General features: G+C 38.6%; 1 protein-coding gene across 3 annotated transcripts in view; it reads right to left on the bottom strand.

Annotated features, from left to right (window-relative positions):
* Positions 1–229: 229 nt before the first annotated feature.
* LOC126101617 (lysine-specific histone demethylase 1A) overlaps positions 230–15012 on the bottom strand; it is a 101454-nt gene continuing 86671 nt past the window's right edge. For all 3 annotated transcript variants that reach the window (XM_049912302.1, XM_049912300.1, XM_049912301.1), the window contains exons 10-11: positions 12222–12476; positions 230–1344 (exon numbers count right to left, since the gene is read on the bottom strand). In XM_049912302.1, coding sequence (XP_049768259.1) covers positions 940–1344; positions 12222–12476 — 660 coding nt within the window. In that variant the 3' untranslated portion in view covers positions 230–939. The remainder of the gene's footprint in view (positions 1345–12221; positions 12477–15012) is intronic.

Here is a 15012-nt window from a genome sequence, read left to right as displayed (position 1 = left end):
ACATTCTCTCAATAGCACAGTTGACTTGGTGGTGCTAGCTATTGAATGTCAGTTCTCCATATGATCATGTCTATCATAACCTCTCAGCACAGTTGGATCCAACAGGATAGTACACACAAACAACAACTTCAGCACTCCATAACTAAATCCAGTCTCTGTATTATAATATAGGTCTTGTTAACAGACCATCCAGTCACATTATTTTACTGAGTGCAAAATAAGGTGGAGATTTTGCTTAAGCCAGCTGTATTTCTTAGATAGTAAAGTTTCTTAATTGACAAAATATTGCAAAAATAACAATTAATACAATTTTATACAGCACGAAGTGGGGAACACAAATTCACTAAATTCAGTCACTCCTTAACCAAAGACAAGTTATACTTAATAATCATCTTTCGGGAAATTTAAAAGAAGTTAAAAGAAAGAAAATAATTTCACACACACACACACACACACACACACACACACACACACACAAATATTTACATTTCTTTGCCAATAAGAAAACTAACTGATGTCACCTCTAACTTTTTTATCTTATGCACTAAGAGTAACATACAAAGATAACTAACACAACACCACAAAGGTCCATTTAAAAAAGTCTCACATTCATCTACATACATCATTTTGGAACAGAATATAGCTCACCTCCATCAAAATCATTCTTTGTCCTTTACATCTAAAACTACATTCATTAGTTCCAACTTCACTTCTCATTTTCTTTCAATGTACTTATGTATTCCATGTCTGCACAGTAGATAAAAATATGAAAAAAAAAACTGATCTGTAAGGTAGATGACAATTTGTATCAGTGATTGTTTCATGTTTCACTTAGGATTGGCCAAAGGGAAAGTAATGTGTTTGGTATTCAATTTCCACAAATCTGTTTTAAATTACAACTCTACTAGCAGTAAAGCCAGGCTAAGGGCACGAAAATAATCAAGCTGCAGCTGATTGTGAATTGGTAGTGCTACCAGCTGGAGGTGCGTATGGACATCCGGTGAAGTAGTCAGCTATTCTTCCGCCTTCCCGCAATCCACTAAGAAATGCTCCATGAACAGTTGCAGGATAATTGCGAATTGTATGCTCTCCAGCAAAAAACAAACGAGGAGGTGGTTGCTGCTGTTGTTGCTGCTGAGCAGGTGGTGGAGTGGCTGAAGGATTTGCAGAATTACCATTGGAGCCACCGCTACCACTCTGTGAAGCAGGAGTAACTGGAGGAGGCTGTGGTTGGCCTGGAGTAACAGGGGCAGCCAAAATATCGTAATCTGCTCCAGATGATCCCACGGCAACGAATGAGTAGGAACCTCGGGACCACGGGTCTGCTCGCCATCTCGTCACAACCTGTCACAGTGAATCAGAAATCGAGTGCTGAACATACTTACACACATTGTCAAAGAGCAAGCAATGGTGTTCTCATGCCTTATCTGTGAGGAGAGAGTGGCTTTACTACTTTTTTAAAACAGCTTCATCATCATTATTAATATACAGACATTACTTTATAATACAAGAGGGTCATAACGAACAAGAGATATATTACATATTTTGAAAACATTCACTCTGATATTATTAATGGCAAAGGTTGTGTAAATTTCATATTTATTTTGTATGCTACCCACACATTACAGACAGTGACTATGCTGCCAAACTTCCCACTTGAGAATGACTCACCTATGGGCTAATGCCACATGTGTTTTCTTTTACCTATTTCTCAAAACGTTTTTCATCTGACACACCCAAACATGTGCACTATTTGAACCACAGACTTACACAACACATTTTCATAGTGACAGTTATATCTCTCCTTCATACTGAGATGGAATGTCATGAACGTGCATTGTTATTGGTCTGTAATGGTATCCGAAACTTTCGGTTCTGCAGCTGATGATGAGCACAAATCGATATACGAGTTCAAGGAAATAAAGATATATTCAAGGCATGCAGCCTTTGCTGCTAATTCCAATAAATCATAACTAATCACAATAACACACACACACACACACACACACACACACACTCTCTCTCTCTCTCTCTCTCTCTCTCTCTCTCTCATCACACAAACAGTGCTGCAATGCCAATACAATGTAGTTGTGCATGTGCATGTGTGTTTGGAAGGCAAGAGATGAGCTACTGATGGAAGTAAAGCTATGATGGCAAGTTGTGAATTGTTTGGATAGCTCATTCAGTAGAGCACTTGCCCACAAAAGACAAAAGTCCTAGCTTCGAGTTCCAGTCCATCATATTGTAGGGAAGCAGCATACTCACGCCTTATAAAATTCACATCAGTCTTTCCAATGTGTGCCAGCCTAGTCCGCTGTAACTAGCTCTGACGTCATAAATATTGCGCAATACTTTAAAATGAAGTAAAGAACCTGAAACGTTTCTAGCATATCAGGAGTAATACAAAATCAATGTGTGTTGGATATCAGTTCAATAACTTTAACCATTTTCGAAATTTGGATGTTTTTCTGTAAAAATCATTGGCGCAACAGAAAAGAGCTAGAAACTTAAAAATTTATATTTAGGTTCCTTTTGCATAATAATTTAGTAGAAACAGTATTCTGGATCTCACAAATTAAAATTTTAGTTGAAATTCATGATTTTCTGGTTTTTGTCTTAGAAATTAAGGAAGCAAGATAGATTAAGTACGCGAATAAATAAAGCTAGGATGTTTAAATTTAAGTAGAAGGGAGATCCGCTATAATCATAAAGATGTGAGAAGTTTCAACTGAATAACTATAAAACTATAGCTATAGCATATCTCCAAAGAGCAAGTTCAGAGCTCGTCTACTGCGTGTAGTGTAATTAAATTAATTCTCTCGCCCAAAATATTTGACTTAGCCACGTCAGACTTTTATTATGATTACTTACTTGTGCGCTGATTGCACAATTAAATTGAAAGCTTCATCGGCCATCAGCAAAGGAAGCAATGATTTATTCGATAACTTAAAGTGGTGCATTACTAGCCCAGCGGCTAGTCGGGAGAGCAGATTTGATCAGGCATTCCCTTAGCCGTCCGCACCGCGGCTTTATATGTAAGAACGCTGCGCGAAAAGAGAAAGGCCCCAGTTCTTTCCAGACGCTGATTAGCGCACCACCTGTGCCGGGAGTCGCGTCGCGTCGGTATCATTGATATAAACAGCCTCGGATGCAGTAATAAGTTACTCGGGATACGCGTAACCATGAAATCATTTTCGAGTGAAGTGTTAATTTTGGGATGACGTTAATGATTTATCTTTAGTTTGTGTATGTTGTATTTTCACGTGCCGCCACAGGAAAGACATTCTACCACTATTAGCGTGACGTTTGATGAACATTATCATCAAATTATGGCGAGCATTCATTTAAACATTTAATTTGAACAGTTATAGTTGCATCAGCGCATTAGACTCTGAACTGCTCTGGTAATTGGATTGTGTGGATTCTTTTTGGTCTGCGACTTTCAGAATATAGTGAACATTTTAGAGAGAATGGTTTTTGATTATGAATCCCAGACAATCTCCTAATTCCTCAGAGCTATAAGCTGTAGCTATAAAAGTATTTCTCAGATGAAGTGGGCACTAAGAATTCTAATTACAGGCTTCACGTTTTGCTGGTTACCAATATTGTAGTTAGAGAGCCAGTGTTGAGAACGGCAAACAACAGCATTAAATAAATAATACGAACATTAACATTTATTCCACCCGCCGCCCCACAATATGTTGTTGTTGTTGTGGTCTTCAGTCCAGGGACTGGTTTGCTGCAGCTCTCCATACTACTCTTATCCTGTGCAAGCTTCATCATGTCCCAGTACCTACTGCAACCTACATCTTTCTGAATCTGCTTAGTGTAGTCATCTCTTGGTCTCCCTCTATGATTTTTACCCTCCAATACTAAATTGGTGATCCCTTGGTGCCTCAGAACAGATCCTACCAACCAATACCTTCTTCTAGTCAAGTTGTGACACAAATTTCTCTTCTCCCCTATTCTATTCATTAGTTATGTGATCTACCTATCTAATCTTCAGCATTCTTCTGTAGCACCAGATTTTGAAAGCTTCTATTCTCTTCTTGTCTAAACTATTTATCGTCCATGTTTCACTTGCATACATGGCTACAATCCATACAAATACTCTCAGAAACAAGTTCCTGACACTTAAATCTATACTCAATGTTAACAAATTTCCCTTCTTCAGAAACCCTTTCCTTGCCTTTGCCAGTCTACATTTTATATCGTCTATACTTCAACCATCATCAGTTATTTTGCTCCCCAAATAGCAAAACTCATTTACTACTTTAAGTGTCTCATTTCCTAACCTAATACCCTGCACATCACCTGATTTTATTCGACTACATTCCATTATCCTCATTTTGCATTTGTTGATGTTCATCTTATATGCTCCTTTCAAGACACTGTCCATTCCGTTCAACTGCTCTTCCAGGTCCTTTTCTGTCTCTGCCAGAATTACAAAGTCATCGGCGAACCTCAAAGTTTTAATTTCTTCTCCATGTATTTTAATTCCTACTCCAAATTTTTCTTTTGTTTCCTTTACAGCTTGCCAGATACATAGATTGAATAACATCGGGGAGAGGCTACAACCCTGTCTCACTCCCTTCCCAACAACTGCTTCCCTTTCATGTCCCTCGACTTTTATAACTGCCATCTGGTTTCTGTACAAATTGTAAATAGCCTATCGCTCCCTGTATTTTACCCCTGCCACTTTCAGAATTTGAAAGCGAGTATTCCAGTCGACATTGTCAAAAGCTTTCTCTAAGTCTACAAATGCTGGAAACGTAGGTTTGCCTTTAAGATAAGTTGTAAGGTCAGTATTGCCTCACATGTTCCAACATTTCTATGGAATCCAAACTGATCTTCCACGAGGTCGACTTCTACCAGTTTTTCCAATCGCCTGTAAACAATTCGTGTTAGTATTTTGCAGCCGTGAATTATTAAATTGATAGTTTGGTAATTTTCACACCTGCCAACATCTGATTTGTTTAGGATTGGAATTATGATATTATTCCTGAAGTCTGAAGGTATTTTGCTGGTCTCATACATCTTGCTCAACAGATGGTACAGTTTTGTCATGGTTGGCTCTCCAAAGGCTATGAGTAGTTCTAATGGAATGTTGTCTACTCCCGGGGCCTTGTTACGCCTTAGATCTTTCAGTGCTCTGTCAAACCCTTCATGCAGTATCATATCACCCATTTCATCTATGTCCTCTTTCATCTCCACAATATTGCCCTCAAGTACATTGCCCTCGTATAGACCCTCTATGTACTCCTTCCACCTATCTGCCTTCTATTCTTTGCTTAGAAGTGGTTTTCCATCTGAGCTCTTGATATTCATACAAGTGCCCTCTTTTCTTCAAAGGTCTCTTTAATTTTCCTGTAGGCAGTATTTATCTTACATCTAGTGATATATGCCTCTACATCCTTAAATTTGTGCTCTAGCCATCCCTGCTTAGCCATTTTGCACTTCCTCTCGATCTCATTTTTGAGACATTTGTATTTCTTTTTGCCTGCTTCATTTACTGCACTTTTATATTTTCTTCTTTCATTTATTAAATTCAATATCTCTTCTGTCACCCAAGGATTTCTACTAGCCCTCATCTTTTTACCTATTGGACCCTTTGCTGCCTTCGCTACTTCATCTCTCAAAGTTACCTATTCTTCTTCCAGTGTACTTCTTTCCCCCATTCTTGTCAATCGTTCTCTAAAACTCTCTACAACCTGTGGGTGTTTCAGTTTATCTAGGTCCCACCTCCTAAAATTCCCGCCTTTTTGCAGTTTCTTCAGTTTTAATCTAAAGTTCATAACCAATAGATTGTGGTCAATTTCCAAATCTGCCCCTGGAAATGTCTTACAATTTAAAACCTGGCTCCTAAATCTCCATCTCACCATTATACAATCTATCTGAAACCTTACAGTGTCTCCAGGCCTCTTCCACATATACAACCTTATTTCACAATTCTTAAACCAAGTGTTAACTACGATTAAGTTATGCTCTATGCAAAATTCTACCAGGCAGCTTCCTTTTCATTCCTTACTCCAATTCCATATTCACCTACTACCTTTCCTTCTCTTCCTTTTCTTACTATCAAATTCCAGTCCCCAATGACTATTAAATTTTTGTCTCCCTTCACTATCTGAATAATTTCTTTTATCTCATCATACATTTCTTCAATCCCGTCATCATCTGCAGAGCTAGCTGGCATATATGCTTGTACTACTGTGGTAGGTGTGGGCTTTGTGTATATCTTTGCTATAATAATGCATTTACTATACTATGCTGTTTGTAGTAGCTTACCCGTACTCCTATTTTTTTATTCATTATTAAACCTACTCCTGCATTACCCCTATTTGATTTTGTATTTATACGCCTGTATTCACCTGACCAGAACTCTTGTTCCTCCTGCCACCGGATTTCACTAATTCCCATTATATCTAACTTATCTAACTTTAATCTAGCCTTTCCTTTTTTAAATTTTCTGACCAAAACCATACCCTGAATTTATTCCCCTATGATGCCAACAAAACGCACATTAAAAAACACAGCACAATACATCAAGTATCATAGCACACAGAACAAGCATGTGGTTAATTGACTGGGTGCTTGAGTGTAACTCATTCGTCCTCATCGCAGAAATATTGTGCAGGGATTAACTTTTAAGAACAAAGCCAACAAATGCAGTCTGTTGAATGGCTGCTGGCATAGAACCAAACAGATTTTGGACTTCTCTATAGAGAACTTGGACAGCTTTCCCTAGAGAAATAACTGACATGAACTTGTAGTGGGATCCAAGACTGATTAAAGTAAATGCTACATGCACGTTGTTGTGCAGCAGTCCTGGACAGTAAATATCTGCACAGAAGGAACAAAAAATGAAGAAAAGAACATTAGCTCCCTCAATCCTCAATCGTTTTTCTGCCAAATGTTCTTTTAACCTAGGGAGCTGGGTGCCAAGTCAGGACTATACTGAAACTGTTGCAGGAGAGCAACGATTTGCTGAGTGATGTGTGGGCGAGCATTGTCATGGAGAATGTGTACGTCCTTGCTCAACATTCCTCTTCCCTAGTTCTGATTTGTCCATTTGAGTTTTTTCAGAGTCTCACAGTACCTGTCAGCATTAATTGTGGTCCCAGCGATTCAGATCCGATGACGAGGCGAAAGAAGAGGTTCATAAGTTTCTGAACAGCATGGTGGCGAGCTGGTATGGGTATACAAAAACTGCCACAGCGTCTACAAAAATGCATCGACAGAAATGGTGATTATGTCGAAAAATAGCTAAATGTTCAAGCTGTAAACTAATGTAAACCATTGTAGAAATAAACAGGTCTATGTACTTATAAAAAAAATAGGAAACCTTACTTTTGGGATTACCCTAGTAAAATGTAAGAGGAATGAAAGTACTAACACAAAGCTATCAAGAGCAGACAGCTAACAACTTAACCAGAGGAGATAAGAGGAAGATTGAAAGAGTACTTTGCCAAACTACTGAAAACGAAAAATAGTGATGAAAAGAGAATAACAACCAAACAATGGGGACCTGGTTATGGATATGTTAGAAGTCAAACTAACAGGTAAAATAATGAAAACACTAAAGACACTAGGATAGATGAAAGTGTGGAAATGATAAAGCTGGCTGGACCTATTGGGCTGTAATGGTTATATAGATTGCTTGTGTGCACATGGACACAGAATTGTGTGCCTGAAGAAGAGGGACACATAATAATAATTCCAGCAGACAAGAATAGAGGTAGAAAAAAGTATGTGATAACTGTAAAGGGATCACATTCATATAACAAGTAGCAAAAATAATGGGAGAGGTTTGTGAAAAGAAGATTGAAGGAAAAAGTAGAAGGTCAGTTGTAAGAGGAGCAGTATGGCTTTTGACATGGTGGATCAACACTGGACTCAATCTTTAATATGAGACAGTTGATGGAAAGGCACTTGGAGTGTGGGACAGATCTGCTGATGACATTTCTTGATTTAGTAAAGATATATGACATTGTTCCCACAGAAAAGGTATGCAAATCCTGGAGCGAAAGGAAGTTTGGAAATAAATAACTGAAGTTGTTCAAGCAACTGATGCCCCAATTGCTGCTGCAGATGCAGTACGATGCATCAGAGCTGTAAGCTAAACATGATAGTAGTACCATGTGACCATTTGGAGTCCAGGCTTCTTGCTGTGTCCAGATCCAAGTTAGGAAAAGTGATTGGTTTAGGAACTTTATAGGGCTGCGATAAGGAAGTGTTGGGTCACCATTATCATATATAATGGTATGGATGAATTCATCAAAGAGACAGGAGAATCTTGTAGAGAAAGGGAGATAAAGTTATTGCTATTTGTGACAATATTGAGTTGCAGGAAACTAACAGTAAAGGATGCACAACAACAACAACAGTAACTACTGAAGATGGAGAAGAGAACGTACAAATTAATAGTTAAGGAGAATGCAAGGATGTAGGCAGAAATTAGCAAAACGCAGCAACAGAGCAATGCATTTTATCAGTGTATGAGGCACTTAGCCTGGGGAAGGGAGGTGCCAATGATGTGCAGAGAAGTGCTATACACGACATATTTTAACCCATATTGGCATATGCATTAGAGACCTCGACAATGGAATCTGAATCACTGTCTGGCACAAAAAGAGTCTCATCGGCATTTGGGGGTGGTGTTACACCACTGGACACACAAATTTTTGAAGGCCTTCAGAAAATAATCTAAGGAGTTTACACCTAGAGATGCATGCTGTCTCACCCACTATCTGAATGGGTTTCATTTCAGTTAAAATGTACATACATTAAAACACCACTTTTGCACATTTGAAGGGTCTTCAAAGAAATGATGTAAAATGTGGAGAAATGTTAAATGTGAGAAATAAATTTTTAAGTGATAAAAGTTACATATAGGATCCCCCCTTGCATTTCCATAGTTTATTTATTATGTGTGCACATAATAGGTGTCAAAGTACTTGATAGAGACCGATTTATTATTTGGTAAAGGATATGTGAATTTTGTTTTATGTTTACCCACTGGCATAACTGTCTAGGAAGGAGAAATGTTCGACTTAATTTCATTCAGCATAATCGTTGTTTTTGGAAAGCCTGCAATTTAGTTATTCATTATTTAAATAATGAGGCACCACGCCAGTTACATATTCTTTCATGCTTAGCATGATGCTTTTCAAGAATTTATTCTCAATGTCAAGCACAAATATTTACGTCAGTATTTTGAGTGATTTTTGCTTATGTGCTGTTTTGTGTCTCTAACAATCTAGTTGTCTTTTTGAGGCTATAAGGTACTGTGCCCACACACACACACACACACACACACACACACACACACACACAGAGAGAGAGAGAGAGAGAGAGAGAGACAGAGAGAGAGAGACAGAGAGAGAGAGACAGAGAGAGAGAGAGACCATCACTCACATTTTTTGTATATGAAATATCACAAAAAATACTTACATAAATATTTGCACTTGACAACGAGAATAAATTCTTGAAACACGTTTTGCAAGGCATGAAAAAATACTTAATTGGTACAGTGTTTCATTGTTTAAACCGGAAACATTTGAACAATGCAAAGGTGTCATCTACCATGAGAAGCAGCCGAAGAATAAAATATGCTTTTGAAATGATGTGTCATGATCACAAGAATCACAAAGTTGTACATGTGCTGTAGGAGTTGAAAGCTGTTGTGATTGGTCATTATTTGAATGAGCATAGGTTACCCTCATGAGCCACCATGCCAAGTAGATGTTGGCAGCTGAGGGAAATAAAGCACGAATTCCTCAGATTTTTATCAGTTCACCTTGTGTCAAGAAACTTACCTGCATAACATTTGTAAACATTACCAAACACTACACCTACATCATTTAATGTTTATTACATCAATTTGCTTTTGATGAACAATGTTTCATAAAGCATAAATCACGGGAAATTTATTATGTTAATGGAAAATTGGGTGCAAATTAACATTGTGAACACAGGAAATTTGACAGGGCCAATAAAAAAAGGTTGTAAATGGCATAAAAACATTAATTCCAGGAATATAGAAGCTGCCAGCACTTGCCCGCGAAAGGCAAAGGTCCCGAGTTCGAGTCTCGGTCCGGCACACAGTTTTAATCTGCCAGGAAGTTTCATATCAGCGCACACTCCACTGCAGATTGGAATTCTCATTCTGGAAACATCCCCTACGCTGTGGCTAAGCCATGTCTCCTCAATATCCTTTCTTTCAGGAGTGCTAGCTCTGCAAGGTTTGCAGGAGAGCTTCTGTAAAGTTTGGAAGGTAGGAGATGAGGTACTGGCAAAAGTAAAGCTCTGAGGACGGGGCATGAGTCGTGCTTGGGTAGCTCAGTTGGTAGAGCACTTGCCCGCGAAAGGCAAAGGTCCCGAGTTCGAGTCTCGGTCCGGCACACAGTTTTAATCTGCCAGGAAGTTTCAATATAGAAGCTGTGTTGTACCGATATCTTTTGAGCAATATGACGGCACATGTACTTGTTGTTGAGTTTTGCTCTTTTGCAAATTAAGTGGCAGCTCTTAACAAAAATTTTAGTTTCATGAGCTAAAAAAACAGTAAATATAAGTGGGAACCTATCTTATTTATCAGATCATTGTTGTCTTCATTTCCCTTCATCCAGCATTTATGGTACTTCTCCATTTTACCCTGTCTTTCCCCCATCCTTCTTCTATAACTTTTATTCCATTTCTGATTCCCTCTTCTTATACTGATCTTGAGAGAGTTAATCCATCTTGCTCTTGGTCACCCTCTTGCCCCTCAAACTTGGCCTCCATCATTCTTTTTCGTATTGAGTATTGATATGGAGAACAGATCAGAGATACTCAGCCTACTTACTCCAGTCACAGCTTGCTCTCGTGTAAGACACTGTTGCAGTCGCAAGTGTCCACTGACGCAAGTGTTTCTGCAAATACCGCACCCTGACATTTGCCACCCATCTTGCTAGTTTGCTGAAGCCTTAGTTATGTGCCTTTGCTCAGTAGTGTTTGATCTTGCTTGTTTTTGATTTTAATTGCTCCCTGGGCTGTTTGTGTATGCTTACCAGGACTTTGCTATGATCTGGACTTCGTTTCTGGCTAGCTGTTGACTTTAGGAACTCTGCCATCACTGGCCTCAGGAACCACCTCTTTGTTGCATCAGACTCTTCATTACCACCAGCGTGAGTGATCATAACTTATACTCTACTTATGAAGAGTGGGAGAGAATAACTGCAGTACATCTATACACTTCAATGGCTATGGAAATCAGTGACCTGTTTCAGTGTATCAGCAATGAGGTGCTGAAGTTTGCTAGTCAGAAAGAACTGTATCACAGACATTTTACAAAATACCTGTAACATGCGGTCTTGTGTCTTAAACTTATGTCACAAACATCAATTTCTCCATCCGTTCTATTTACTTAAGAAGACTTCTCCTGTATATGGTCCTGGCCATCCATTTTTTAAATTCCATTTGTCTTCTATGGGATGCAATATGGCTGGCACAAGAGATTCTAGGTGAAGATGGATGTAGGAAGATGTGTTAGCAGTGGCCTCATGAAAGGTATTAACCCAGCATTAATAAATGAAAACCACTGTAGTGTCCTAAAGACTATCATTCATGATATCCAGCAGCTGCTTGGTGCTATCAACAAAGCCTCTTCTATCTCCACGCAGGCACACACACTGACCTGAAATATATGCCGTCAGTGTTGGGTTTGGTTGCCATCCATATTGTTTTTCCGAAGTGTCACAGACTGGAGGAGAGGTGTCACCAACATTCAGTGATATTCATGACAGGGAATCCAGATGGAGACTACATCTCACTGGGTGCTGGCAGTTAGCAGAAGTGGATGTGCAGAGCAGTTTAAAAGTTGGCTGCCTTTCACTCACTGTACACATACTATAATATTCACCTTACCCCATCATCAGTCCTTTTGCGATTGTAAGAATGGTCTGCCCCTTCCCTTCCTTTTCTGGGATAGACAAATACTTGAAACAACCACAAACCTGCCGGGTTATTAACTTGATTGCCAAATTATGGGTGATTGAACTGTCAATAAATATACACTGACAGAAAAAAAAATCGCATCAACCAGGAGGAGTTATGCGACACAAATGAAAGTAGTATGCACATTTCTACACCTGAAAGATAATGTCTATTCTTAGTCTAGAAAACTCCATGACAATAGTCACACAAGGGTGGCTAGCAAATCAATATTTAAAAGAATGACTTACTGTTTCCTTTGGTTGTGGAACTGAATTGTTTCCAAAGATACCCTTCAGAACTGCTATACAGCGTCCCACAATGACATCATCACTAACATTTTCCATTATAGCAGCTGCTTCCCCAGCTACTAAGGCAAGTAGTACAGGTGCTCGGTATAAGTTCCAAAAGAGAAACAGTTCACCTCGTGATGCTGTTGTACTTCCCACATGTCCAAACAGATGGGTACTTGGGTCCCAAAAAATTCGGTCAAAGCACAGTACCACCTGCAAAAATGTGGCAATAAATAAACAATAAAATTATTTAAAAAATGCAAAGCAATAACACAATATGAGCAATAAAAACACAAAGATATGAAGTAATAAAATTTTATTCATAATTTGTGTAATAAAGCTCATTTCACACAACTATTTTCAACACTGCAGTTATTAAATCAACTGTGATACTTCAAATGTGTGCAGTGCATCTAAGCTTTCTCTTGAATCAGGTGAAAACTACTCCACATCTGTGTTGTAGGGGGTGGGTGGGACAACTTGCACACTTTCCAGTAAAGAATCGAAGTTCAAGATGTGAGTAACAACCACTGCATTGTGGTACCTGACCACTACTCATTGCCCTCCTTTCCTCATAACATTATCTTCCATCAGTATGTTCCATTATTCTGTTAGTTTTTGCTGATATTTGTCAAGCACAGGTGAAACTTGAAACACAATGAAGCTACAAGCAATAACCTCATAACTATGACTTTATGCAGATGACCTATCCGACACATCGAAAGAGACACAACAATATCAATTTGTCAAGTGCGTGTCTTCTTCTTCCTGTTACATAGCTCCTTGACAAAAAGCAAGATGTATTTTCAGAATCAATATTTCACTCTTCAGTAGAGTGTGCGCTGTTTTGAAACTTTCTGGCACATTAAAACTGTCATGCAGACAAGATCTGAGTTTTGAGTTCTGGTTTAACAAGCATTTTAACCTGTCAGGAAGTTCCAAGGTGTATTTCCTCCATTATTTTATTTCTTTATTTAACAAGATTTTTTAGATCCACATACCTACATGGGATACACATTTCTCAAAATCTGATTGGAGTCAATACAAATGAAATGCTGGACATCTGATATATTATGAACAGCACTCTTCTAATACATTGCTGAGAGGGCAAGAACATGTTTCCCATAAAAAAAATCAATCCATAGGACTTGAAAAAGAAATGATTTATATCAGATTTTCTTTTATTTTAAGGTATCGCAATTCAAACTGAATCAAAGTCTACGATTGAACACAGGTTGATGAATGGGAAAAATCATTTTATAGGTATAAGACATCGCAGTTCTAGTAACATGGTTACACTGTCTAATGGTTGTTTTCCACTCTTGGTATTCAACACACCTTATACTACATTTCTACAATAGTTCGCTAAGCAGAAAATTGATCAGATCAAATAATGCAGGAATCAGTTTGAATATACATGTAAACTAAGATAGTGTTTATTACAAAAGAATGATTCCTTGACTGAAAAATTAGTGCGCATTTGTATTCTCCAACTTCATTTTTCAGTTGTTGAAACTAAGGAAGTTCTGTTCATCTGCACTAGGTATTCCGAGTCTCATAATTCTTGCTACATTCTGTATAGTGTTTACCGATTTTCTGTGTTGCGTACTGTGTTCTACGTTGACGAAAATGACCATAAAAGTCAGGCACTAATAAACAAAAAGAGAAAGGCGCACCAGGTTTGGCAGAGCAATCCTAAGTCAATTATCAAGAAAGAGAATATGGAGAAGCAAAGGCGGAAGTGCAGAGGAAAACTCGTGCTCTGAAAAACAAATGGTCGACTATGATATCTCAAGAAATGCAACACCTAGCAGAAACTAACACCACTCAAACTTTCTTCAGCATGGCAAAAACCATATATGGCCCATGTCTAAACCTATTTAAATCTAGGGAAGGCTCTACTCTCCTGGACAGTAATTCCAATAACAATGGTGGAACGACCATTCCCGCAAACTCTTGAACAAAGATCCACAGATCAAAGAAACATCTTCCACAATTCTGTAAAAACCCTCATACCCTTTGATGAAGTTCCTGCTCTACAAGAAGTTGAGAAAGCTATTAGGCAACTTAAAAACAACAAAGCCACTGGATCAGTTGAATCCCTGCTGAATATTTCAGGGAAGGTGGACGAATCCTCACTGGACGAACATTAATTCTCATTGTCAAAACATGGAGCACTGATAGTTACTACCTTCAAAAAACTGGATAGAACTGGCAGTGTTAACTACTGTGGACTATCCCTCCAGTCTGCTGCTGGAAAAATACATGATCAAATTCTATCCAACTGTCTGATACCTCTCATTGAAGACTGTGTGTCTGAAAGACTGTGGATTTCAACCTAATCACAGTACTACAGATATGATTTCCTGTGCTAGACAAATGCAGGGGAAGTGCAAAGAACAACATTCTCTGCAGATGTAATTCATAGATATTGCAAAGCCCTTCAACTCAATCAAAAGAGATGCCTTGCAGACAACATTAGCCAAAGCATTGCCAGGCTGTCCTGTGAAGTACATTAACACTGTTAGACTGCTACATAACAACATGAGTGACATGGTTGTTGTCAACAACACCTGTGGACAGAATTTTCAAATCACAGTGAGTATGAGGCAAGGTTGTGTGATAGCTCCCACTCTGTTCTCAATATTTGTTGAAACTATACTTCATCTTGTCAATGGGAAACTGCCCAAGGACATAGAAATAGAATAAAGGACTGATAGTGGTTTGTTCAATCTCAGCTGACTACAAG

Source organism: Schistocerca cancellata, chromosome 9 (genome assembly GCF_023864275.1).
Source record: "Schistocerca cancellata isolate TAMUIC-IGC-003103 chromosome 9, iqSchCanc2.1, whole genome shotgun sequence".
NCBI lineage: Eukaryota > Metazoa > Arthropoda > Insecta > Orthoptera > Acrididae > Schistocerca > Schistocerca cancellata.
This window is presented reverse-complemented; position numbering and strand designations above follow the sequence as displayed.